The following is a 25,113-nucleotide window of genomic DNA, read 5'->3' as shown; positions in this document are numbered from 1 at the left end:
CATTAGATGAAAAACCCGAGGCAGCCACCTTCCGTCAGCACGGCTGCGTGTGCTGGGGAGGCTCACGCAGCCGAAATAGCGGCTGGGGACAGAGAGGGGCAGCGGGAGAGGGAAGGGAGCTGCCCGGCCCCAGTAATTCCCAAGATGTTTTAATTAGTACAGCTCTGAGGCTTCGGAAGCTTTGCTTATGCTCAGTGCAATGTCTGACCTTTAAGGAAAAAAAAAAAAAAAAAAAAAAAAGGGGGAATGAGAGGGGAAGGGGAAAAGGCACTGGAGCAGCTCAGGAGCTGGAAGTCGGCTGAGCTTCAAATAGGCTCCGCGTCAGGCACTCGGAGGCTTTTAATAAGCCACAGAGTGAGAAATTTAACACCACAGGCTCTATTTTTGATCACTTGTGAAGGGGGGGGGGAGAGAGAAAGACAGAGTGAGCGAGAGGAGGGGGAGGAGGTGGTGGTGAGAAGAGGAGGCAGCCAAGATTACATCCTGGGTGGCAGTGCCCAAAATAGCCGTGCCCTGCTCCGAGCACGGAGCGGGAGGCTGGAGTGGCAAGCACTGACCTCACAGGCAGCCAACACAGCTCCCCAGGCTGGAACAGCGCAGGGAAAAGGGGATTAGAGGCACGCAGAGGGAGGGACGGAAGCTCTGCACAGCAGTGGAAACCCCAAATCCCTCTGGAAAGGCGTGGGAGGGTGGCATGGAGCGAGGGGCCCGGCAGCAGCTGGTGCAGCAGGACACACGGCAGGACACGCATCCCTGGCACAGGCAGAGCTGTCCCATGCCCATAGCTGCCCCTTGCCAGCAGTGCTGCAGCCCAGTGAGCCTTTCCTGCTTCTCTGGGCTGTCAGGAGCCCTGAGGAACCCCAGGTGGCCTCCTCAGATAGGGCTGAACCCAGCGAGCCCCAAGCTCAGCAGAGCAGCTCCAGCCATCCCCAGCACGAACAGAAGCAGGAAAGATTTCCACCATGCACAGCATCTGCTTCCCTCTCCAGGCCAAGCCCATCTCCAGGAGCAGGGGAAGTGCCACTGGCAGCAGCAGGGGATGGGGCAGAGCCCAGCAGCTGCTGCCCAGCTGTGGGAAGCTCCCTGGTGTGCCAGTGTGGATTCCTGAGGCTGAGGCTGGGACAGGATGGCTCTGGAACAGATCTGTGCTGCTGAAATCCTGCAGTCCAAGTGCTTACTGGAGGTGGCTGGAGCACGGGGAAGGGAATATAAATCTGTCTGATGAACCTCCCCAGGGTGAATCTCCCCAGCCAAACCCCAGGGCAGGGCTGGTGACCCCTTCCCAGGGTGAATCTGCCTCGGGGCAGGAGCTGGGAACTGCTCCTGGCTGCAGCTGCAGTTGCTGCCTGGGAAGAAGGCAATGTGCCACAAGAGGGGGTCACATTTCCTTTTAATTGATCAGAACCATTTCTCCACCTCCATTCGTCCTGCTCCATCTGTACAGCTGGGGAGTAGAACAGGGACAGGCTGGGAGTTCTGCATCCACAGTGGGATTCCTGCAAAACACAAAGTGGGGTCAGGTTAGTGTAGGGTGAGCTTGGCTGGGCTGCAGGTCCCAACCCCAGGGCTTGGCCCCACTCCAGCTGTGCAACTGCTGTGAGTAAACACCAGCCAGCAGCTCTGCAGGACCAAAGAGCACCTGGATCAGAGATCAGGAGAGAGCAGGAGCTGCTGCCCTCCTGTGCTCCAGGCTGAGCCCGTTGGAGGCTGCCAGTGACTCACAGCCCTGCTCAGCACACACTGCTGCAATTCCTGGCTGCCAGCACGTGGGAAGGGAAGGGATGAGGCACAGTCCGTGCAGGGCAGAGCAAAAAGAGGCCACAAGGCAAGAGCCTGGCCTCACCTCCCCTGAGAATGAGGCTGTTTGGCTTTAGTGGGAGTGTGTGTGGCAGGGATCACATGCTGTGGGGCCCAGGGGAACCAGTGAGGCCCCAGCAGTGACCACAGCTCCCAGTCTGTCCCAGGTGTATCCACCCACCCTTATCAGGGCTGAACTCCAGTGTCACAGCTGGGCTGGACCCCACAGTGCCACAGCCCAACCCCAGGCCCCACTGCCACCAACAGCCCCAGGTCAGCTCTGCGCTGGGGACCCCCACGAGCCCCCCCAGAGCTGAGGCCTGACCCTGGCAAGGGACAGCTGTGTTCACTGCTCCCCAAAAGCAAGGCAGATCCCCTCACCCAGCCCAGCAGGCCCTAGAGCAGGGCTGGGTGCTCAGCCAAGCTGAACCTCACCTGGATTTACTCCAGAGCCTTCACCAGGGCTTCGTTAGCTTCTACCTTAATCTGAGCTTCTGCTTTAGCAGCTTCATCAGACGCTGCTGCCATCTCTGACACAGCTTTCTCCAGGTTGGATTTTGCAGTCTGGACATGAGGGCACAAAGAATGTGTGTCATTGGGAGACACTGCAGGAGAGGGGACTGTCCTTCCCTCCCTCCCTCCCCTGCAGCCACTGCTCCTTCATGTGGATGCCAAGGACCCAGTGACTTGGGAGCCTCACAGAGCTACAGACACAGCTGTGCTGGCCCCAGACACCTTATCAGCAGGGAAAAGCTGTTCTGGAGGTGAGGACAAGGTCAGTGTCTGTCCAAGGGGTGGGAAATGGTGTAAGATTTATGACTGCAGAGCTCCCTCTCTCCAGAGAGCTCACCAAGGAGGTGCCCCAAGCCTCTGATCCCAAAATATAGCGGGGGTGCTGACACAACCCTGGGTTCTGGGCACAAGGACCCCAGAGCACAGAAGGAGAGCAATTTCCCCACCAGGGTGGGTGAAATCTCTGGGTACTCACAGCCAGGTCCAGCATGTCCATGGTCACTGCCTCCTCTGCCAGCACCTGCACCGTGGAGTCGGCGTGGACAGTGACAGAGCCACTGCTCACTGTGAGACACAACATGGGAGGTGGCTCAGCCAGGGGGCTCAGCCCTGCCATCCCCACCACCCTTCCCCAGAACAAACCCTCAGCGCCCTCCTGGCACATTTCCAGCATTCAGGGACTCAGCTCCCACCCCATAGCAAGCTGGAGAAGGGGATGGACCCAGAAAACCTGAGCAGAACCACGACCTGGTGCCAGCCCACGGCTCCCAGATCAGCTCCCAGCAGGCTGGGAAAGCAGAAATCCCTGGAAGTGCACCAGGCCACACCTGGATGGGCAGAGCCTGCCTTGTGAAAGCGCCAAGAACACCAACCCCACGCACACCTTTCCTGCCCAGCCCCTCCTGCTTCGCTCACCAAAGTACTTGGTGGCCGTCCCATCCTCGGCGTGGACTGTGACAACGCCCGGCCGGAGCACCTGGAGCGTGGGGACGTGGGATGCCAGGATGCCAAAGGAGCCCGTCAGCGTGGGCACATCCACCTGCTTCACGTTGGCACCGTTGTAGAACACCTGCATGGACGGAGAGGACAAAAAAAAATAGCACAGTCACCAGGGATGGGGGGATGGAGAGCCCATCCCAAGGGAGCAGCCCGGCTCCTGGCAGGTTCAGGGTGTGCCCAGGACAGGCTGCACCCGCACAGGGTGGGAGCAGAGCCGGGCTCCAGAGCACAGCTCCTGGCAGAGGCACTGGGGAAGCGTTCCCAGCTGCCGGGGCACGGCGGGGAGGCGGCACATGGAGACACCGAGTCGGGAGTGGGCGAGAGGCGCCGGCACAGCCTGGGAAGCGCGTGGGGAGCCCGGAGCCGCTGTCCCCGCTGCGGCCCACGCTGCCGGGCTGTCCCCGTCCCCAGCGCCCTGCCCCGGGGCCAGCCTGGCAGGCACGGCGGGGGCGGACCGGCCGCGTCCCGCTCCAGGCCGGGCCCAGCGGGTCCGGCAGCGCGGCTGGAAGGGCTGGAGCGGCCCCGGGAGCGCCGCGGCGGGGACCGAGCGGCCGGGCGGGCGGGCAAGGCCCGAGGTCAGGGCCAAGGTCAGCCCGGGGACAGCCCGGGGACAGCCCGGCCGTGCCCCGGGAGCCGCGGAGCCCCCGGGAGCGGAGAGCCCCGCGGGGGCGGCAGCACCGCCCGCGGCCCGCCCGCCCCGAGCCCTCAGGACACACCGGGCGAGGCGGGGGCGGGGGCACCGGGAGCGGGGCCGCGGCGGGCATACCTGTGTGGGTGAGGCGAAGGTGAAGGCCATGGCAGCGGGGCCGCCGGCGGCGGGATCGGCATAGCCGCGGCTGGGCGGCAGCGGCAGCGAGGGGCGGGCGAGGCGGAGGAAGCGGCGGGCGCAGAACATCGCGGCCATGGCGGCAGCGGCGGCGGCAGCAGCGGCGGCGCGGGGGAGGCCGGGACGGCAGCGGACCACAGCTCCCGACGCGCCCCGCGCGCCACCCGGCGGAGGAAAAGCACGCTGCACCGCATGGCCTTGTGGGAGTTGTAGTCTCTCCGTTCTCGCCGAGTGCCGTGGTGCTGGGCGGGGGGGCCCGCTCCGCCTCCGCACCGAGGGGCAGCCGCGGCCCCGGGCCCGGTCCGGCCGTGCCCCAGCGGCGCGGGGGGCTCCGGGGCACCGCTGGGCACGGGGAGGTGGGACAGGGATGCAGGCAGGAGAGGTGCAGGCAGGGATGCAGGCAGGGATGCAGGTGGTGATGCAGGCAGGGATGCAGGCAGGGCGGGTGTAGGCAAGGCTGGTGCAGGCAGGGATGCAAGAAGGAGTGATGCCAGGGCTGGAGCAGGCAGCGGTGTAGTCAGGGCTGGGGCAGGCAGGGGTAAAACCAGCGGTGCAGGCAGAGGTGCGGGAAGGACTCACAGACAGGGCTCACAGACAGGACTGCGGGGCAGGCAGAGGAGCCGGGGGTACGGGCAGGGGAGCCGGGGGTACGGGCAGGGGTACGGGCAGGGGGTACGGGCAGGGCTGGTGCAGGCAGGGCTGGGGCAGCCCCTGTCCCCACGTGACGCCCGCGCCGCGCGGGGGCGGCTCCGGTTCATTCATAAATCCCGGGGCCGCCCCGCCGCACCGAGCGCAGCGGCGGCGATGGAGCCCCGGTCTCGGTTGTAGGTGAGTGTCTGGTTCCGGCGCCTCGCGACAGCGCCTATCGCGACATAGGGAGCCGGCACGGCCGAGGGGAGACCAGACCATCACTCCCTATCGCGCGCAGAGGTCCCGGGGGCTCCTGCCTCGCTGTCACAGCGCTGTCACCAGCTCTGCCTGCATCCCTTATTCCTTCCTGTCCCACATCCCTGCTCGCATCCCTCATCGCTCATCCTCCATCCCTATCTCCATCCATGCCCCACATTCCTGCCAACATCCCTCATCCCTGCCTGCATCCCGCATCCCTGCCTCCATCCCTGACCGCATCCCCGTCACCGGGCTGAGGCAGAGCGGGTTCCCCCCACGTCCCCAGCGCAGCCCCGGCCCCGTGGGTCGCACACACGCGTGGGGCGCAGCCCCGGCCCGCCCCCCGCACCCCTTCCCACGTGCGGAGGCGCGGCAGCACCGGCATCCCCTGGCCCCGAGCCCCCGCCCCGGGCTCCGGCGGCCACCGCGGGTCCCGCCCCGTGTCCCCCCCGGGGGGGACAGCCCCGGGGAGCGGCCCCCTCCTCCAGACAATGGCCGTCCTGTTCCTGTCGGGTCGCCATGGAGACGGGATTCCTCCATGATGGGGAACAGCAGGGACATTCTTCCCGCTCCCCCCGCCTCGGGCCTGAGGCTGCCCCGCAGGGATCCCGCCCGTGGAGCCGCAGCCCCCTCGCCCGGGGTCCCCCCAATGTGCAGGAACCCCCCACACACCCCCTAACCCTTTCTCGGGAGTCTCAGGGTGGGTCCCCTCACCTCGTGCTGCGTCCCACCAGCTTGGAGAGGCGTGAGGGGCGATGCAGGCAGGGGGGTCTCTGCCTCAGGAGCCCCCCAACAGCCCGATGTCCCTCCAAGGGGTTGATACCCCGACCTGTGACAGGGCTGCCCTCAGCCATCACTGTCCCTCGCTGCCAGCTGCGACACGGCCACGAGTGACAGTCCCCACCCCTTCACGGGCTCCATTCACATTTTTCACTGACCTAATTCTGAGCGGCTTCCAAGCGCCCACCCCCGACAAATCCGGGGGTCCCCGACACAGCATCGCCCACCCGGCCCCGGAGGGACACACGGACAGGGACACACAGAGGGACACACGGAGAGACACATGGACAGGGACACACGGGGGGACACATGGAGGGGAGACACGGAGGGACACAAGGAGGGGACACATGGAGGGACACATGGAGGGACACACAGACAGGGACACATGGAGGGACACACGGAGGGACACATGGAGGGACACACGGAGGGGACACACGGAGGGACACAAGGAGGGGACACACGGAGGGGACACACGAGGGGGACATACAGAGGGGACACACGGCCTGGCAGCGGGAGCTGGAGCTCGGAAGTCCCCGGGAATGGGGGCACAGACACGCGGGAGGGCGATGAGGTCCCCGCCAGGTCCCCAAAGGCCGCGCAGTGGGGGAATGGGACCCCATGGCGGCGGCTCTCGGTGCTCAGGAGCTCAGGGCCCCCCCGGCCCCTCGGTGTCCCCCCCCCCGCGGACAGCCCGGTGACGGAGCCGCTCTCGGGATGACTCACGAGCGTCACCCGTCGCGCTCCGGCGACACCCACGCCACGAGCTGTGGGGCGGCCGCTGCCCCCCGTCCCTGCCGGGAGCCCCAGCGCGGCTCCCCCCGAGCTCCCCCGGCCGGGGTCCCCCCCGAGGGGGCTGCGTTTGTCCCTCGGGGGCGGCAGCGCGGTGTCACCCCGGAGCCGGGGCAGGGATTCACCCCCCGGGCCGGCTCTGGCCACCGGCACCGGCCACGCTTTGGGGGCTCCGGTCCCAGCCGGGCGTGGGGACCGTGGGCGCTCCTCGCGGGGCCGGGGGTGGCGCCCACGCGAGGCCGGGGGCTCAGGGGGTCGCTGGGGAGGGGCAGCGGTTCTGCCCTCGCCTCCCCATCCCTCCATCCGTCCATCCCTGCCTCGCTCCTGACCACACCCTCCATCCCTTCATCCTTCCCCTGAGCACACCCTCCCTTCATCCCTCCATCCCGGTCCCTCCCTCCATCTCTCCATCCCGGTCCCTCCCTCCCGGTCCCTCCCGGCAGCTCCGCACCGCGGTGCCGGGCAGGGGCCGGGCAGGAGCCGCCGCCGCCGCCCCCGGCCCGGCCCCACCGTCCCGGCCGGTGCCTCCCTCCGTCTCCCCCCGCCCCAGGACACGCTCGGGCCGGGACGGACCATGAGCGATGACCCAACACCCTGGGACAACGCGACCGAGAGCGCCACGGTGAGTGCTGCTGTCCCTGCCTGCCCTGCCCGCCTCGGGCGCCCCTCCCCGAGCCGCCAGCCCGGGGGTCCCGCGGGACGGGGGGGATTCATGTCCGGAGCTGTGGGGTTCTCATGGGAGGGGGATTCATGTCCGGAGCTGTGGGGTTCTCATGGGGGGGGGATTCATGTTTGGAGCTGTGGGGTTCTCATAAGAGGGGGATTCATGTCCGGAGCTGTGGGGTTCTCATGGGAAGGGGGGATTCATGTTTGGAGCTGGGGGGTTCTCATAAGAGGGGGATTCATGTTCGGAGCTGTGGGGTTCTCATGGGAGGGGGATTCATGTCCGGAGCTGTGGGGTTCTCATGGGAAGGGGGATTCATGTCCGGAGCTGTGGGGTTCTCATGGGAAGGGGGGGATTCATGTCCGGGGCTGTGGGGTTCTCATGGGAGGGGGATTCATGTCCGGAGCTGTGGGGTTCTCATGGGAGGGGGATTCATGTCCGGAGCTGTGGGGTTCTCATGGGAGGGGGATTCATGTTTGGAGCTGTGGGATTCTCGCGGCTGCCGTGGGGCTGGAGCCTTCGCTCGGGTGGGGGCCCCGCTGTCACCGCCTGCTCTTCCAGCACTGGGTGGGTGACGGTTCCCAGTGCTCTGTGCCCTGCTGGGATGCTCTGGGGGTACTGGGGGTCCGGGGCCCTGGGCGCTGCTGCCGGATCAGCCCCTCTCCCCCGGGTGGGGCAGGCTTGGGGGTCCTGTCGCCGTTCCCGTCCCCATCCCCGTCCCCATCCCCATCCCCATCCCCATCCCCATCCCCATCCCCATCCCCATCCCCATCCCCATCCCCATCCCCATCTCCATCCCCATCCCCATCCCCATCCCCATTCCATCCCCATCCCCATCCCCATCCCCATCCCCATCCCCATCCCCGTCCCCATCCCCATCCCTCTCGCACTCGGCGCGGGGGCTGGGGCGGCTCAGCCTCCCCGGTTGCCGTTGCCGTGGTGCACGCAGGGCCCGGGGGCGGCGGGGGGCGGCGGCTCCGGGGGCAGCGCTGGCGTCAGCGCGGCGGGGGCAGGTTCGGGGTGCGCGGGGGTCCCCCGGAGCATCCCCGCGGCTCAGCCCCTCGGCCCCGGGCAGGCGGTGCCCGGCGAGGTGTCCCCGCAGGATGGGTACGTGCTGCTCCTCGCCCTGCTCTCCATCTTCATCGGGGGCACGCTGGTGCTGCTCTCGGGCATCCTGATCATCTGCCGCCGCTGCTGCGAGGCCGATCGCCGGCACTCCAGGTGGGCCAGGGGTGAGCACGCCGCTGTCCCCGGGGTGTGTGGCACTGCAGGGAGGGTCGGGGGGACTGGCATGGGCACCTCTGATCCTCCTCCCCCCGCAGAGCCAGCGATGATCCTGAGAAAACCAACACCACTTACCTGGATGACTCGCAGCAGGCGCAGGGTGAGTGACCCCAGTGCTGATCCCCCCAAATTGCATCCTGAGTTTTGGGGAGGGGGGTGAGGCAGCTCCTGGGCCCTCCCAAGGGGAGCAGCGACCACCTTGTGCCATCCCTGGCTGTGAGCAGGGAATTCCAGGCTGGCACTGAGGCCATGAGTGCAACAAGTTTGCCAAGCCTCAGCTGGGGCACACCGAGGCGGGGGGAGCTGGTCGCTGACCCCCTTCTCTGCAGATATCACTGGTAAAGCAGAGGACCCCGAGTGCCTGTCGTCCTCCAGCTACCGGGATGCAGAGAGTGAGAGGTTCCTGTCCTCCAGCTCCTCCACTGCCCGGCGCGTCTCCTTCAACGAGGCCGCGCTCTTTGACCAGGGCAAGAAGACCCAGGAGAAGGGCAGGAGGTGAAGCTCTGGGCTGAGGGGGGGGACAGGGGGTTGTGGCTGCGCCTCCTGACCCAGCTGTCCCACAGGTACACGCTGACAGAGGGGGATTTCCACCACCTGAAGAACGCGCGCCTGACCCACCTGCACCTGCCGCCGCCTGCCCTCAAGATTGTCACCATCCACGAGTGTGAGTCCAGCGAGAACAGCCTGGCCATGACCCCCCGCCTGCCCCCGCCCAAGCCTGGCCTTGCCATCTTCCAGGTGAGCTTTCAGTGCCCGAGGGACAGATGGGACATCCTGCAGCACCCCAGGGAGGCACCGCTGAGCCTCAGGGCATTGCTGGAAGCAGAGCCAGGAGATGCTGGGGTGCAGGGGGTCCCCATTGTCCCCAAACCCCCTGAGTGCGCTCTGCCTTGCAGCCCCCTGCAGGAGCCCTGCCCCGGCCAGTGCTGCCCAGCCATGCCGTGGGCCCCAGCTCTGCCCTGCCCGGGGACACCTACAACTCCACGGTGGACACCAGCTTCACAGAGGCCAGCCCGTCCGCCTCCTCCGACTCCGGGGAGGGGCCTTCGGTGAGTGCTGGGGCAGGACCGGGCAGGGGAAGGGGCTCCCAAGGGTTCTGTCCTGCTCCCTCCCTGCTCCATGGATGCCATCCCTGCCCCCTCGCTCCGTGCCAGGGCTCAGGAAGAGTCGTGGGCATCCAGCTAGAAACAGGCTCTGCTCCCTGCCCCGGGGGACATTTGTGCATCTGCTGCAGCCCAGCTCTGACAAAGGAGCCGAGCGGGATGCGGGGGGGGGCTGGGGAGGCACGATTGGGTCCGAGCGGGCACTCAGGGCCCCCCCGGCCCCCCAGTTCACAGCAGCACCCAGGAGCGGGAAGGCGGCTGCGGGAGGCAGTGCCGGCCCCGGGGAGCCCCCCCAGACCCCCCCACAGGGCACCGTCCTGCAGTTCTTCACCCGCCTGCGCCGCCACGCCAGCCTGGACGGGGCCAGCCCCTACTTCAGGATCAAGAAGTGGAAGCTGGAGAGCACCCAGCGGGCGTCCAGCCTGGACACCAGAGGTGGGGGTCAGCGAGGGGGCTGTGCAGGGTGGGGGGGACACGTGTGGGTTGGGGGGATGCTGCTGCCGCTTGGGCTGTGCCCCCCAGCCCTGCCCTGCGCCCCCCAGGATCCCCCAAGCGTCGGCAGTTCCAGAGGCAGCGGGCGGCCAGCGAGAGCATGGACCAGGAGGACCGGGACCCGCACCAGACCGACATCATCCAGTACATTGCCCACACGGACGACGTGTCCTTCCACCCCGCGGGGGGCCCCTTCCTGCCCTCCCCCGCCAGCCCCCCACCCTCTCTCGGCAGGTATTTTTCAGTAGATAAGAGGGGACGGGGATGGGTGAGCACCGGGAAGGCACCGAGGGACCCCGCGCTGCCCTGGGCATGGGGTGCTCCCACCTCTGCGGCTCTGGTGGGGTGAGGGGTCTGGGGTGAGGGGTCTGGGGGGCGCTGGTGATGGGGAGGTTGGGTTGGGGCATGGGCACGGTGGTGGCAGCAGCATGGAAACAGGATGCAGGAGCGGGTGGCACCGTGGCGCTGCTGTGGATGGAGCCTGCCGGGGCTGGGCTGGCACATCCCTGCCCGTCACCTGCGGGGTCTGTCCCTGACGTGACACCGGGGTGCCGCCCGCAGGCTAGAGCCAGGCGAGGGGGGCGCGGGCAGCCCCGGCGAGCCCAGCGTGCCCGAGCAGCCCAGCGCCTACCACGACATCTGGAGCCTGCGCGCCTCGCTGGAGCTGTACGCGGCCTCGGAGCGCAGCAACGACCAGGACTCGGTGCGCAGCGACGGCGGGGACAGCGTGTCCTCCGCCAGCGGAGTGCCCCCCTGCCCTTCCCCTACCCTGGATGAGCCCGAAGGCCCCGAGGAGAAGTTCTGGGCTCGGCCCAAGGCGGAGGAGTCGGAGCCCGGCACACGCAAGCTGCTGCAGATGGACAGCGGCTACGCCTCCATCGAGGCGCCCAGCCGGGGGGGCGAGGAGGGTCCCCCCAAGGACCAGACAGCCTCCGAGAAGCGCATTTGCTTCACCAGCGCCGGGCGGAAAGGAACCATCTTCGAGAGCTTCGAGGGCCGGGAGCCGGAGGAGGAGGAGGAAGATGAGGAAGAGGAGGAGGGCGGGAGCAGCACCCTGGGCGCAGCGGGTGGGGGGACACACCTCCGTCCCCACAGCCCCCTGGCCTGGTCCCCGTACGGGCAGATGTTCCCGGGCCGGGAGGGGCTGCCCCGGCGGGATTACAGCATCGACGAGAAGACGGACGCGCTGTTCAACGCCTTCGTGCGCCACGACCCCCAGTTCGACGAGTCCCCGCTGCGGGGCAAGCACCGCTCCCGCACCCACCTGCGCAAGCAGTGGCAGCACACGAAGCAGTTCAGCGACCCCGGCGTGCGGTACCCGGCGCTGGAGCGGCACCGGACGCCCCTGCGCCGCGGCGACAGCGCCAATTACCCGCTGGACTCGCGGTTCCACAGCCCCCTGCCCCGCATCGTCAGCGCCGGCGATGAGGAGGCGGCGGAGGCGGCCGATGGGGTCCCCCCTGCCCCGGCGCTGCCGGACCCCGAGATCCAGGTGATCGTGGAGGAGCCCGGAGAGGCGGCCTCCGAGCCCAAGGCGGGCTCTGAGCCCCCTGAGGACGATGACTGCCCCGGCTCCGGGAGGTGCTTGGGGCTGGGCTCCGGCTCGGAGCTGATGGACAAGATCGCGGGCGGCCTGGAGGAGCGGCTCTATGGACACCTGAGGAGAGCGGCCGAGAGGGAGAGCCCCGAGTGCGCCGTGGCCGTGGCTGCCAGCGATGCCTCCCCCGACCACAGCACGGTCTAGGCCCAGCATGAGGGGGAGAGACCCCGGCGCAGGTTCAGGGCTTCATCCCCTCCTGCTGCCGGGTGCCCAGGCCAGGAGAGCACATGGGGACCCCTGGCTGTGACACCAGCACGGGGGTCCGGTAGCGTGGGGTGGCCGAGCCCCCCGGCTCCCATAGCGAGAGCCTGGGCTGGGGGAGCCCCGGGGGTCGGGGCACGGTGGAGAAGCCGAGGGGGTCAGCGCTGAGGGAACTTTGCTGAAGCCCCCGTAGCTCAGACCTTGGCTCTCGCCTCTCTCCGAGGTTTTACAAGCAATAAGCCTCTCATCCGGCCGGGAATGTCCCCGCAGCCAGGAAAAGGGGCCGGAGCTGGGTGTCCCCAGTGGTGCCACCCTGGCCCAGGGGGCGGTTTGGGGATGGGGGCAGTCACCTCCTCAATCTCAAACCCCCTCCCCACAAGGTCTGCAGGGAGCCTGGGATCTAAACTGGAAGCAGGGGGGATTCTACAGGGGCTCAAACTCCTCCTGGGGGACCCCAGAATGGCAGCCCGAGGGTCTGGGGGGGAAGGATCGGCCCTGGGGACCCCAAAAATACCCCCAGGAGGGGTGAGGGTGCCCGGTGCTGCCCCTGGTGCTGCCCCCCGGGCCAGGGGACAGGGTGAGAGCAGAGAGGGGCATCCCCAGCATGGGCTGTGGGTGACCCCCCGTGCCCCCCAGGAGCTCAAGGATATTTATTGATTTTTACAGAGGCGGCTGCTGCTGCTCCGTGGTGGGGGAGGCGGGGCGGGGTGTTCACTTTTTATTGGGTTTTTATTTGTGTTTCAAAGGACGGGTGAAAAAAAAAAAAAAAAGAGGAAAATAAAGAAACTGCCCCAGCCCAGCCCTGGCTGTGGCACCTGGGACTCGGCAGCAGGGGGGGGGACAGGCAGGGCCCCCCCAAACCCCCATTGCATGCGAGTAGAGGCCGGGTTGCCCCTTCCCTCTGTGCAGGCTCTGCCCAAAGCTCTCCCTCCATCACCTCTGCGTTTTTAAGTCTATAAACAAAGGAGAAAAACCAAAACCAACCGTGACATCTCTGAGCTCTTTTCTTACCTTTTGGGCGTGGGGTGGTGAGGGTAGGGGGGGCTCCAGGCCTGGCATTGCCCCATAAATGTAGGGTTTGCCTGGGGGGCTGTGCCCTTCCAAAAGGAAAAGGAAAAGGAGGGGCTGGTCATACCCCTGACCCTGCCTGCTGCAGGAGGAAGGACATGAAACCCACCTGCTGTTTTCACTTTATTTTTCTTTAAAAAAAGGAAAAAAAAAAAAAAGAAAAAAAAAAAGGGGGGAAGAAAAGAAAAAAAAAAAGGCAGAAAAAAAAAGCCAAGTGGCTGCGACCACCCTGATCCCTTTGGAGCTCAGATTCCTCCTAAGCTCTGAGCCCTTCCTGGGCCCTGTTCCCTTCTGAGCCCCTCCGAGCCCCCGTGCAGCATGCAGGTGTAATAGAGTTCTGCTTTGTTTTAATACCTGTTTTTTTTTGGTTTTTTTTTTTTTTTTCCTCATCTGGTTTATTTTAACACATCACGATGTGTAGGAATCTCTAAATATACCGCAAATATAAACAAAAAACAAAAAAAACCCAAACAAACAAAAAATTAAAACAAAACAAAAAAAAAAGAGAGAGGAAAATATATAATATATAACAGTAGTCTAAAACATAAAGTGCACGGCAATGGCTTTGCACGACTCTACACAGCCAGGGGGCCCCTTGACCCCTCATCCCACCCTTCCCATCGCAAAATTAAAAACAGAATCAGTGTCTTGATTGGCAAAGAGTGATCGGGGGGGGAAGGGGGCAGCGTCCCGGCAGCCGCAGAGTTCAACTCCCAGGTGTCCGATGGGATGGGCAGGGCAGGGAGGAGGGTGTGGCCACTGCAGCTTCGTGTCCTGGCGCTGGCCGGAGCAGGGGGTGCGGGCAGGGAAGGAACGGGGGGGGGGCTCCTTGGTTGGTTTCTTCTGGTTTCCTTTTGGATTGCAAGCACAGTCCAGTCCCAGGAGAGAGGCAGAGCTGGGGCAAGGAGGGGGACACAGGCTGGCCCGGGCCCAGGGATGCTGTGGGGAGAACAGAGAAAAGGGGGTTAGGGATGGAAGGGGATGCCCAGTTTAGGGTGCTGGCTGTGCTCCTGCCCTGCACCCTGCTCTGGGGGCTCCCTCTGGCATCTTGGGATGGGAGCGAGGGGTTCGGGATCCCTGTGCTGTCCCTGGAAGGTTTTAGGGAGTCCCTCAGCCAGGTGAGCCCAGCAAAGCAAAACCCCTGACCAGGAATTGGTGCCAAGGAATGTAATTTATGCCAAGGACAGGAGCAATCCCTTCCTTCAAAAGGTTTCTAGGCTAAGGAGGGGAGTGACCCAGCCAGGCTTGGGGCAGGAGCAGGTCCAGGGGAGCCCCATCCCAGGCTCAGGCTGCACTGACTCCCCGCAGGTGACTCACTGCCCCCATGAATTAAAGATGGAGCTGCCACGGGCCTCTGACAGCTGCAGGGGGAGGATCCGGCTTTTATTTCGGGCTTTTTTCACACCACAAAGCTGGTCGTGATCCAGGAGATAACAGAGCTCAGCCCCAGCAGCGCCGTGACGAGCATGAGGCCGGGGGCGGATGAGGCTGAACATGACTCACTGCTGGCTCCGTTATGAATGAGGGGTGGGAAGGAGGGGACAGGGCTGGGAGCTGGGCAGGAAGGAGCTGCAAGGAGGGGGGGAAGCAGGGAGAGGGCTCAGCTTCCCCTGGAAGTGGCTTGGGCATGGGTGACAGGGCCAGGGGTATGTCCCATGGGGACATCCTGGGGCTCAGCATCCCTCTGTGCTCTCCAACTCCAGGTATGTGGTGAGGCTGGGAGCAGAGCAGAGAGGCCCTGGTGCCAAGGAAAAGGGTTCAGCATCCCTTTATGCTCCCCAACTCCAGGTAGGTGGTGAGGCTGGGAGCAGAGCAGAGGAGCCTTAGTGCCAAGGAAAGGGACTCAGCATCCTTCTGTGCTCCCCAACTCCAGGTAGGTGTTGGTGAGGCTGGGAGCAGGGCAGAGGAGCCTTAGTGCCAAGGAAAAGGGCTCAGCATCCCTTTATGCTCCCCAAGTGCAGGTAGGTGGTGGTGAGGCTGGGAGCAGGGCAGAGGGGCTCTGGTGCCAAGGAAAAGGGACTCAGCATGCCTTTATGCTCTCCAACTCAGGTAGGTGGTGAGGCTGGGAGCAGAGCAGAGGAGCCTTAGTGCCAAGGAAAAGGGACTCAGCATCCCTTTATGCTCCCCAGCTCCAGGCAGGTGTTGGTGAGGTTGGGAGCAGAGCAGAGGAGCCTTAGTGCCAAGGAAAAGGGCTCAGCATCCTTCTGTGCTCCCCAACTCCAGGTAGGTGTTGGTGAGGCTGGGAGCATGGCAGAGGTGCCAGGGAAAGCGGGTGGCATAGCACAGCCCAGGAGGGGACAGAGATCACTACAGCACCTCTCACATGACAGGGCAGACTAGAGCAGAGCCAGGTGGGCACAGCAGGGCATTGAGAGGGGCTCTGCACCCCCAGCACCACAGGAAATCCAAGCCCTGGCTACCAGGAACTCTGCAGAGGGACGCTCAGGATCCAGACTCCAAAACACCCTCAACTCCCTCGCCCTGCCCACAGCTCAGAACCCCCACAGCTCCCTCGGGCAGGGCCCAGAGTGCCCCGGCAGTACCTGGGCAGAGCTCACTGCTGCTTGCAGGTGGAGAGCTTGCGGATCTTGCTGCTGGCAGAGCAGGCCTTGCGGGAGGGGTTGGAGGAGGCGCTGGCGCGGCGCTCGCCCTTGGCCCTGGCGCTGCTCAGCTGCCCCGGCTCCGTCCCGTTCATGCACACGGCCTTGGGCAGCCCCCTGCCGCGGCTCTGCCCGTTCTGCCCGGCCTCCTCCTCCTCCTCAGGCACCTGTCCTGCAAGGGAACGGCCACAGTCAGAGGGGGCAGCAGAGCCGCCATGGATCCTGCTCCTGCTCCCCAACCCGGGATGTGCAAAGCCAGGTGTTGGGGAAGATGAAACAGGAAAGCCTTATAAATGTGATTGCCTGGCAAAAAGAGTTTGAGAATATGGAAACTGTAAGTGAGATTGAAATGAAAGCAAGCTCTGAGATCCCTTAGTTACTGAACAACAGGAAAATAATGGCGTGGCTGAAGGCAACCCCCTTTTGATGGAACACCCTCTGCTTGCTGACAGCTCCAAGGGTCAGAGCAGACCCTACAGCTTGGCAGAAGGAGCCCAAAGAGGAGTTTTTAGGGTTTAAAATGTAGTACAGTATGGTAATGTAATGATTCTTACAGGCTGTATGTAAATGCTATAGGATTTGTGTATTGTACTAGATTGGTTAGTGAGAATTAGAATATTCAACACAGAAGAAGATTTATTGTATTGTAATGGGAACCTCACTCTCTTACCCCTTTTGCTCTCTTACCCCTTTTACTCTCTCCCCCTCTCTCCTCTCAGCCCTGCTCTGAGCTGTGCCTGGCAGCTCCCAGCAGGGCCCTGCACCCAGGCCCTTTGCAATAAACCCCAAGTTCCACGACCTGGCTGCAGAGATCTCTCATCTCCATCCATCCTGACCATCCTATCCCCAACACTCCTACAGAGCTGGGAGCCTGAGACTGCACCTGTGCCCTGCCCCAGAGCTCAGGCAGCAGCTCAGCTCCTCTGGGAGCAAAGGGGCAGCAGTGCACGAGGTCACCCCTCTTTCCTCCTGCCTTCTGTGCAGGTCCCAGCCCCAGGTACCAACCTGGGGGTGCCCAGGGGCTGGCAGTGTTTGCAGCCTCTTCTGGCAGGGGTTCAGCTGTGTCACTGTCCCCTGAGGGAACACCCCATGGGTGTCATCAGCCCTTGTCCCTCCTCAGCTCCGTGTGACTCAGCAGAGCAGGTGAAGAGCCATTTCCAGAGGCATCTCCTGCTGCCACAGCCGGGGTTTGGGTCACATCCCCTCACTCAGGGAGCGACACAGGGATGTGGCTGCATCCCAGGGTGGGATGAACAGGAGCAGGGAGCAGCCCCCAGCCCAGCACAGGCTGAGGAGAGGCTTTGTCAGGCCCCTGGCTCCCCCCCACCGGATCCAGCCGAGGCAATTTCCTTCCAGCAGGAACGTCACGCTCCAGGGCCCTTCAGTTATGACTCAGAGGTTTGAGTGGAAGCAAAGGCTGTAAGACGATTATGTATAATTTTCTTTAAAGGATGCTCAATCCTTTCTCTGCCAAGGCTGGGCAGGACGTCAGCTCCGCTTGCGCCAACCATCACCCCACTGCTGGCACCTGGGGGGGCACAGGGCTGCTGGGAGAGCTGCTGCTCCTCTGGGGAACACACTGGGGGTCCCACCTCGGACCCCCTGAGCCTTGCCACTGAGCCAGAGATGGGGAGGGAGGGGTGTATCCTGAGTTACACATACAATTATTTCCTCCTGGATCTCCCCCTGTACCCTCCCAGCGTTGCCACAGCTCCCAGGCACTGGCTTGGGGCTGCTTACCTGAGCACTCCTGCCATGAGAACAGACAGGGACTGACTGACCAGGGACAGCTCCTGGGTGCTGGCAGCCAGCCCTGGCACTGCTGGAGCTGGTGGCACCTGCAGTGGCACCACAGCTCCTGGTCCAGCCCAGCTCACCACAAGGGATTGCAGTGATGGAGGTGCTCTGGCCCCCAATGCCTCTGGCACTCAGGCAGTGACTGGCACAGCAGGAGGATCAGGAGCACAAAGCTCATGGATTCCTCCAGTGCCTGACCCCTCTGGAGCCCAGAAGAACCACCAGCAACCAGCTGATGGCTGGAAAGGGCTCAGGAGTCCAAGTTTTAGAAGAGAAACACGGGACCAGAGCTTCCAGGCATGGGGCTCCATGGGTCAGGCTGCAGCAGCCCAGAGCTCCAGGCTTTTCATGCCATCCCTCCATCCCACCAGCACAACTGCAGAGCCTCAAACAACCCCATTCAGAGCAAAGCTGAGCACTTCTCCTTCCCCTCCCTCGGCTGAACTCGGGCCAAGTCAATTAACATTTCTGACTGGGGAGGGAAAAAGAATCTATCCAAACAGCTCACTTGTCTTTTGTGTGACTCTTCCCTCCTCCCCTCCTTCCCCTGCTTCAAAAGCACAGTCCCGGGAGTCTATTATGGATATCAAGGAGGGAGGTGAATCGTGAGCTAATTTTACCTCCTTCACCAATGACAGTTGCTGACGTTCAAATTAATGAAAATAAAAAATTCAGCACGGGCTGAAGTCTTGGCAACTGCTGCCCCCGCGGAACCGCTGACCCAGCGCTGTGTCTGCCCGAGCAGCTCCTGCCCACCTCACCCTCAACCACCAGCAGGGCTAAAAATAATATAAATAAAGGCAGAGCTGAGAGAGGAACCAGCAACGTGGCTGCTCATCCCTGCCACCCCTCACATTCTTAATGGCTCCGCATCCAGCTCATTCAGGCACCAAAAAAGGTTTCAAAATAACACAGCAAAGAGGCTTTGAATTGCTGTTTGTCAGACTGAGCACACGGGCACGGTGAGCAGCCAGGAATGCAGTTTTCCTGAGCACCAGGCTTGGCTCAGAAGCTCCAGTCCTGGCTGTGTTTTCCAGCCTCAGACTGAAAAACCCAGGAGGAGCAGGTGCTGCAGGATGGGGCTGCAGCAGAGGAGGGGTTAATGTAGGACAGGAAAGAGCAGAGCTCAGCTTCTAGACCTGAGGCAGCACAAAAGCACCAAGCAAGACCAGGATGACCACATCCCTTCACTGCACAAGATGGGGAGAGGATTGTGCCTCCAGGCCACAGCCATCCTCTCCTCCACCCTCTCTGGATGGGATGTTTAACACCGATTGAACCAAGGGCTTGGAACATTTACATCTCCCCACAGAGCTGCATGAATCTTTAAATAACCCTTTAAAAATGAAAGCACTTCCTCAAAGCCCCTTCTTCCTCTGAAGAACACAGGATTTAATGAGGTTTCCTCTTTCCCCCCTCCCTCTCAAACCCAACAGCCACCCCCAGCCATGAGTCACTCACACTCCTGCTCTGGCTGCCCAGCAGAGCCACAGCTGAACTCATCCCCCATGCACACGGGGGCTTTTCATTTATATTTCAATATGGGATCACTGGGCAGGTTCAAAGGGATGCTGCAGGAAGACTTTGGTGAAAAAATTAACATTTATTCCCTCTGCAGCTGCCCCCACCTCTGCAATGTTTCACAAACCCACCGAGGGTCTGTGCTGGGACCCTCCTCACCCTGCTCCTCCCATGAGTGTTGAGGGGATTCCTGCCCACCACAAACTCTGCACATCCCACCTCAGCAGCCCCTCTCACCCTTTAGATCTCTAATTCCTCTGAAACAGCACAAGTTACATAGAGAACATGGAAGATCTGCCTGTCATCTGCCATGACAGCTCTGATTCGGGTTTAAACGCTGCTGTTTGTATGAGGAGGGTGAAATTCCTGGTGTCAGTGTGATCCCTAACCTCAGATACCTGCCTGCATGGGGCTCACCCTGCTCAGCTGGGATGGACATGGAGCTGGGGAAGGCAAGGACCAGGCAGGGACCAGGGGATCCCCCAGGTGTGCCACAAACCCTGAAGGCAGAGTCATTTCAGGGCTCTGCTCACAAATAACTCGTTCTAGCAAAATTAGAATTAACTGTGCTGAACAGCAGAGCCCAGCAGCAGCTGTTGGTGGGAGATGGGAGGAAGCTGGCACAGGGGTAAAACTGGGATGGGCATCCTGATTGATCAAATCAAGGACTGAGGAATCTGGAGCATCATGGCTCACTCACACCATTCCACAACCGAGAATCTCCTCTGCTGAAATGATCATTCAGACCTCAAGGCCTTTCCTTAAAAAAAGCTTTAAACCCCCCCCAAAAATCCCCCACAACCACTTCTCCCCTACCTGGTACTGTGAAGTCCTGAGTGTAGATGATATCATCTTCAATGTCATACAAGTCATCATCCTCTTCCTCATTGTAGCCATGCAGATCCTCCAGGTAAGGCACCGCCGTCATGCTCCTCCACCTGTCCTTTGTCTCAGGGCTGGGAGGGATGGGCACCAGCGCCTCTGCCTGAGCATGTTTCTTCCTAAACCAGCTGCACAGAGCCCGAGGGCAGAGCTGGGTCAGTGCACAAGGCATGCAGGAGGCCTCCAATGAGGGTGGCCCCAGCCCACCTGGATATTCAGAGCTGGGAGTTCCACCCGTGCCAGGTAAGGAGAAAACAAAAGGTCTGGGCAGGTGTCAGGATTGGGACACACTGGGATAGGGACAGAACAGAGGGACAGGCACAGAGAGAAGCTCAGGACCATTCTCTCCATCACCAACTCCAGCCCAAACTACCTGTAAGTTAAAACAAACCAGCAGAGTTGCCAGAGCTCCTGAGTTTTGTAATCCAAGCAAGCTGGACAGAAGGAACTTCCCTATCCTGAAGCTGAGGCTGATCCAGCCCAACAGACACAAATTTAAAGATCTCAGCCTGAGAGGGGCACTTACTGCAGCAGTTTCCTCTAAAAGCCAGTTTGCACCAAGGCCACAGCAGAAATGTGAATACTTTATCTTTTTATCCCCCCCTGTCTCAAGGGACTCCTCTCACCACCAAACCCTGTGCTGCCATCTGGCCAGGAAAGGATATCTGAAAGCTGTTCCTAATCAGATCAGGAATCCAGCAGGCTGCTTCCAGCAGCATCCCAGAGCCAGATGGGATAAACCTCTTAGGTTTTCATCGTGCTCCCATAGCAGAGCTCTGACTCCAGACTGTCTGGGACATCTCCCAGTGCTGCATGTGGGCACCCAAAGTTTCCTGGAAGGCTGCTGGAGCCTTCCACACTCCCAATGACCCCCTAAATGTGGGTGGGAGCAGAAGTTCCTCCAGACTCAGGTACCTCTAACACAACTTTGCAGCCCACATGAGCCTGATGGGACACAAATGCTTCCCACCCTGCAGTTGGCATCCTGTAAACTCCTGGCCTCCAAGCACGGAGGAGGGCCTGAGCCAGCCCAAGAACTCTCACCAACCTGAGCCATCTGGTTTTTATCACCCCAGTTCCAAATTCCTTTCAGGAAGGAAGGCTGAAGGCACCTCCTGCGCAGAGCTGTAATTATCATTTTGTTCTAAGTCTTACACTGCTTTGACAGCCGGCCTAAAAAAAAAGTGGGATTCTAACAAAACTATCAGGGAAAGGAGAGGAGTGAGGAGATAAACAAATGGAAATGCAGCTACTGGGACAAATCAGGCAGGATTCAAGGGAGGGGTGAATTCTCATCCAGAAACTGCTTCACCATTAGCATCTTTAAACTGTTTTCTCTGCAGAAATGGAGTTTGGCAGCTCCTTGTTTGCAGGGAGGAAGGTGTTGTTTGGGAAGAGGGATAGAAGCTGCTTCAGATTTCATCTGGCAATTGTCACCTCCAGTCCCTGAAGGGGCACTAAAGGAGTTAAAGCCCATCCCAGCTGCTGGACAACATAATTCTGACCCAGGGCCCTTCCCAGATGCATGGATGGCTTCCTTGGTGACACGCATGGCACACTGCTCTCCTAATGGGATCAATCCATTTCTCTTCTCTGGAGACTCTGTTCATTGAGGAAGAGATTGCCAGAACAGCAAATCCAGCCTGGGCTGATCCAGCCTGGCAGGATCAGCAGCACAGAGCCAGAGGAACCACCAGCAAGCAGCTGATTTAGCCAGAGGCACTGGGGCTTGAGGGATCCAAACTCCACACCAGAGACCTCAGGAGAAGGGAATATCCAGGACAAATGAGATCAGAGTGATGGCTGCTGAAAGGAGAATTTTAAAGGGAAAAAAAAAGCCTGGAAGTCTATGGCAACTGGTGTTTTTATTTTGCTGTATTTCAGCTCTGCCTCACTCTTCCCTCCTGTCCTACTTACCAGGAGAGTAAAAATAGGTTTTTATTAGCAGCAGAAACCTGAATCACTGTACTCCAGTCATTATGCTTCCATCCTCTGGGAGGTGATTTCAAACACTTGCATATGCATATATGGTAATGAGGATAGAGAGTGAAAAGAGAAATCCATTGAAGTTCTAAGAAAAATCAAAGACCTCTTGGAAGGAGCCTTGAGCAATTCTGTATGGAGTAGTGGAGTATTTGCTGGCAAGGATTTTCCAGCAGGGACAGACATTTTGCTTTCTGTGCTGGTGCTGGAGGTTGTCACTGAAGATTTGCACCTCAGCTGAGGACCACTGGCTTTTGGAACTGGAAACCAGTTCCAGAACTGGCCTGAGCCAGAGAGCAGCAGCTCCTGGTCAGTGATGGCCATGAGATAAAGCCTCTCCTCAACCCTGCCCTCACCACAACCCCAAATATGGCTGGGTCAGAGCCCTGCTGATGAGAGTTCCACCAGTTATTCCCAGTTTCAGGGATGTTTTCTGAGCCTACTGCACTGGCACACTCACAGTTACCTGGTGCTTGTGGCAGCTGCTTTAACCTTGAGGGCAAAGAAAAGATTTTGCATCTCAGAATTGCCCCTTGAGCAGAACATCCCTCTGCAAGAAGCAGATTCCTCTCTGCTCTATGCTTCAAAGGGCTGGGAGGGGCTTAGAAATGCTTCAGAGTGAAGGCAGCAGTAGTAAGGGATTATTTCCTCCTATTCCACAAGCTCATTGAGGAGCCTGCAAAGCTCAGAAGCCCCAGGCAGCAGCAGCAGCACAAGTGTTAATTGTGATCCTGCTAGGCAGAAGTGGCCAGACAGCTGCTATCAGCCACAGGGAGATAAGACACCAAGGGTCAAGGACTGAAGGAAAAAAAAGGAATCTGGGTTGCCCAGTGCTTAATGAGCCTGTTTGGTTTGCAGCTCCCAAGCTCAGATCTCCCATCACAAGTCCTCCCTCTGCTCTTTTCAAGTCCTGGTATAAGCAAGGTTAAAATAAGAATCTTGTAAGCACAGCTGCAGCTTTCCAACACTCCCAGCTATTCACTTCCCATTTGGGTCACAAACATTGCACTTGGCTTGGTCTGCACAGGGATGGCTTTCTCTGAGAGCAGATGCCAAGCTGCAGATCCCTGCCCTGCCAGCCAGGGTCAGGATGAGCAATTCTCCACCTCCTGTGATGCCATGTAAGGGCCTCGAGCTCCCTGGAAGGTCACTGTCACCACAAGCAGCAATGAGCAGGGCTCCAGTTTAGCTCAGCTCCCTCACAGGCAATTGTGGAAGGCACACAATGTCCCAGGGAGAGGCAACACACACACACACACACACACAGCAGTGTTCCTGCAATCACATTTCCTCACACAAATTCCCTGCCCTACAATCCCCATCCCAGCAGCACCAAAAATTTTGATATATATATATCTTGCTGGATCAAGAGATGTCCAAGCTCTTCAGTGAGGTTCAGAACAAACAAAAGTATGAAAACAGCAGCTCCTCCAGGCTGGTGGTAGCACCAAAGGTAACAGAAATCTGGATCAAGAGATGTCCAAGCTCTTCAGTAAACAGCAGCTCCTCCCAGCTGAGAGCAGCACCAAATGTAGCAGAGAATGGCTCAGACTCCTGCAAGAAGTTCTGGAGATTCAGTCCTTTCACAGACCACGTTACAAAGCTGATTTGCAGAAGGTGGGTAAAAGAAGGAAACATCCCTTCCATGAAAATTGAGCCAGGTGCCTCAGGAAGGAAGAGGAATGCTTCTTTGTGTCCTGGCACTACAGAGAAGGGATGGGGAAAGCCCACAAGTGCACAGGCAGCAGCAGAGGCTCAGAGAAGCCTCTCTCCCTCTCTCCAACACAGCCCAGCAGCACAGTCAGCCTCTGCAAAGGAGCCCTCAGCAGCACCACAGGGATTTCCAAGGGGTTTGGTACCCAGGTTTGAACAGCACAGCACCCCAGAGCCCACAGGAGCTCCAGGAGGGGAGCCCAGCCTGCAGTGAGGTTAATTTGCACCTCCACTAACAAAAAAGTGGAAGTGCCTCCCCTCTCGTGCTCTCAACTCCTGCAACGGGATCTGCGCCTGAACAAATTAAGTGTGACACTTGTAGAGAGGGAAGGGAAGATGGTTGCCTTGGAAACAAGGGACAGAGGTAGAATTCTGCATCCACTTCATCACTTGAAGTGCTGCAGCAGGTCAGTGAGTTAGTAACAAAATGCAGTGTGTGAGCAGGAAGTCCTTCAGCAAAAGCACAGGGCAGAGGGGAGGTGGTGGATGATCCACAGGGAGGAGGTTGGAACTCCTGAGATCTTGGCAGCTTTTCCTCCCTGCCCTACAATCCCCATCCCAGGAGCACCAAATATTCACAGAGCTGAGCTATGAGCACTGGTTTTCCACTGAACATCATTCCACTCTGATCCTTCCAGGGAAAGCAGGTTTTCAGGCTCTTCCACTGCTGCTTCAGGGGCTGGTTTCTGGCAGTTCCTAAATTCTGAGATGACAGGCTGGGAGAAGTTGAACTCATTTCCATTTCCAGCTCCAGGTCTGCTCTGCATGGACTGGGATGAACAGAACAGCATTTTGCTTTGTCCCACTCCAGTAAAAGTGCAGAGACAGGAGTTTGATGCAGTTCAGCTGCAGGAGTGAGGAGGGAGGACAGCAGCTGGCAGGGATGAAACTCAGCAGACTCTTCCTCCAGCATTCCTCTGCTGCTGCAGGGGCAAAAGCATTTGGAATAGCTGACAGGAATGATGGGAGGAATGGCTGGATTACCATTGCTGGGCTGCCTGGATGCCTTCCCTGCCTCCTGCTCCCTGTGGAACAGCACTCTGTGCTCCCTTGGTGCTTTCTCAGTGCCTCTGATTTCATCCCTGATCCCACTGCAAGGGCCTTCACACTTGATGGAAGTGGGGAAGGATGGATCCTGGGACACTCACACAAGCTCTGTGATGCTTCCCTTGGGATCACTGTCCCTTCCCACCATCCTGACACCAGCCTGAGTGCAAAACCCCTGCCTGGGGCCCAGGGGCTGCTCCTGCTGCTTTCAGAGTACTTTGATGATCCTCACTGTCCATATGAGTGAATCCCCAGGAACAGCAGCTCAAAGACATAAAAGGAGACTTCCAGCAGCATAGAAAGGCACAGGGTGATTCTGGCTTGAGATGGGATCCAGCCCAGCAGGGCAGCCTGGGGAAGTTGCTTGATGTTTTTCTGGTTTAGTTCCTGTCCTTAGCACATGTTTTTGCAGGGTGGAGTGCAGAGAAACCCACAATCATTAATGATTTACTCACCCCAATAGATGAAATCTAAGGGTTCTAGAAATCAAATGTCTTCTTACTAAAGTGCTTTCCCAATCCCTGAATGGCTGCCTGCTGTCCTGACTGCTGTGTTCCATTTACAAA

At 60.5% G+C, this 25,113-nt stretch overlaps 3 protein-coding genes across 5 annotated transcripts in view; 1 reads left to right on the top strand and 2 right to left on the bottom strand.

Moving 5' to 3' along the window:
- Positions 1–1,373: 1,373 nt before the first annotated feature.
- Positions 1,374–4,221, bottom strand: ATP5F1D (ATP synthase F1 subunit delta). Its single transcript, XM_058040731.1, has 5 exons — positions 4,076–4,221; positions 3,226–3,379; positions 2,786–2,874; positions 2,233–2,361; positions 1,374–1,496 (listed from the first exon to the last, which is right to left on the bottom strand). Exons 1-4 carry the CDS (start codon positions 4,211–4,213, stop codon positions 2,239–2,241), a joined length of 504 nt encoding a protein of 167 aa, XP_057896714.1. The 5' UTR covers positions 4,214–4,221; the 3' UTR covers positions 1,374–1,496; positions 2,233–2,238.
- A 212-nt stretch (positions 4,222–4,433) lies between these two features.
- CBARP (CACN subunit beta associated regulatory protein) lies at positions 4,434–12,919 on the top strand. 3 transcript variants are annotated; one of them, XM_058040720.1, is made up of 10 exons: positions 4,434–4,963; positions 7,143–7,214; positions 8,314–8,477; positions 8,579–8,640; positions 8,870–9,035; positions 9,104–9,278; positions 9,437–9,589; positions 9,871–10,078; positions 10,186–10,369; positions 10,697–12,919. In XM_058040720.1, the coding sequence occupies exons 2-10, from the start codon at positions 7,167–7,169 to the stop codon at positions 11,877–11,879; spliced, it is 2,343 nt and encodes a 780-aa protein (XP_057896703.1). In that variant the 5' UTR covers positions 4,434–4,963; positions 7,143–7,166; the 3' UTR covers positions 11,880–12,919. The 3 variants fall into 3 exon arrangements, with proteins under 3 accessions (XP_057896703.1, XP_057896705.1, XP_057896704.1); XM_058040722.1 differs by having other exon boundaries at positions 4,435–4,963; positions 8,332–8,477; XM_058040721.1 differs by lacking the exon at positions 4,434–4,963 and having other exon boundaries at positions 7,068–7,214; positions 8,332–8,477.
- A 436-nt stretch (positions 12,920–13,355) lies between these two features.
- Positions 13,356–25,113, bottom strand: part of STK11 (serine/threonine kinase 11) — a 32,618-nt gene continuing 20,860 nt past the window's right edge. Inside the window, exons 8-10 of the mRNA XM_058040726.1 lie at positions 19,739–19,932; positions 15,548–15,776; positions 13,356–13,943 (exon numbers count right to left, since the gene is read on the bottom strand). Of these exons, the coding sequence (XP_057896709.1) occupies positions 15,559–15,776; positions 19,739–19,932 (412 nt within the window). The 3' untranslated portion in view covers positions 13,356–13,943; positions 15,548–15,558. The remainder of the gene's footprint in view (positions 13,944–15,547; positions 15,777–19,738; positions 19,933–25,113) is intronic.

Source organism: Melospiza georgiana, chromosome 26, assembly GCF_028018845.1.
Source record: "Melospiza georgiana isolate bMelGeo1 chromosome 26, bMelGeo1.pri, whole genome shotgun sequence".
Taxonomy (NCBI): domain Eukaryota; kingdom Metazoa; phylum Chordata; class Aves; order Passeriformes; family Passerellidae; genus Melospiza; species Melospiza georgiana.
This window is presented reverse-complemented; position numbering and strand designations above follow the sequence as displayed.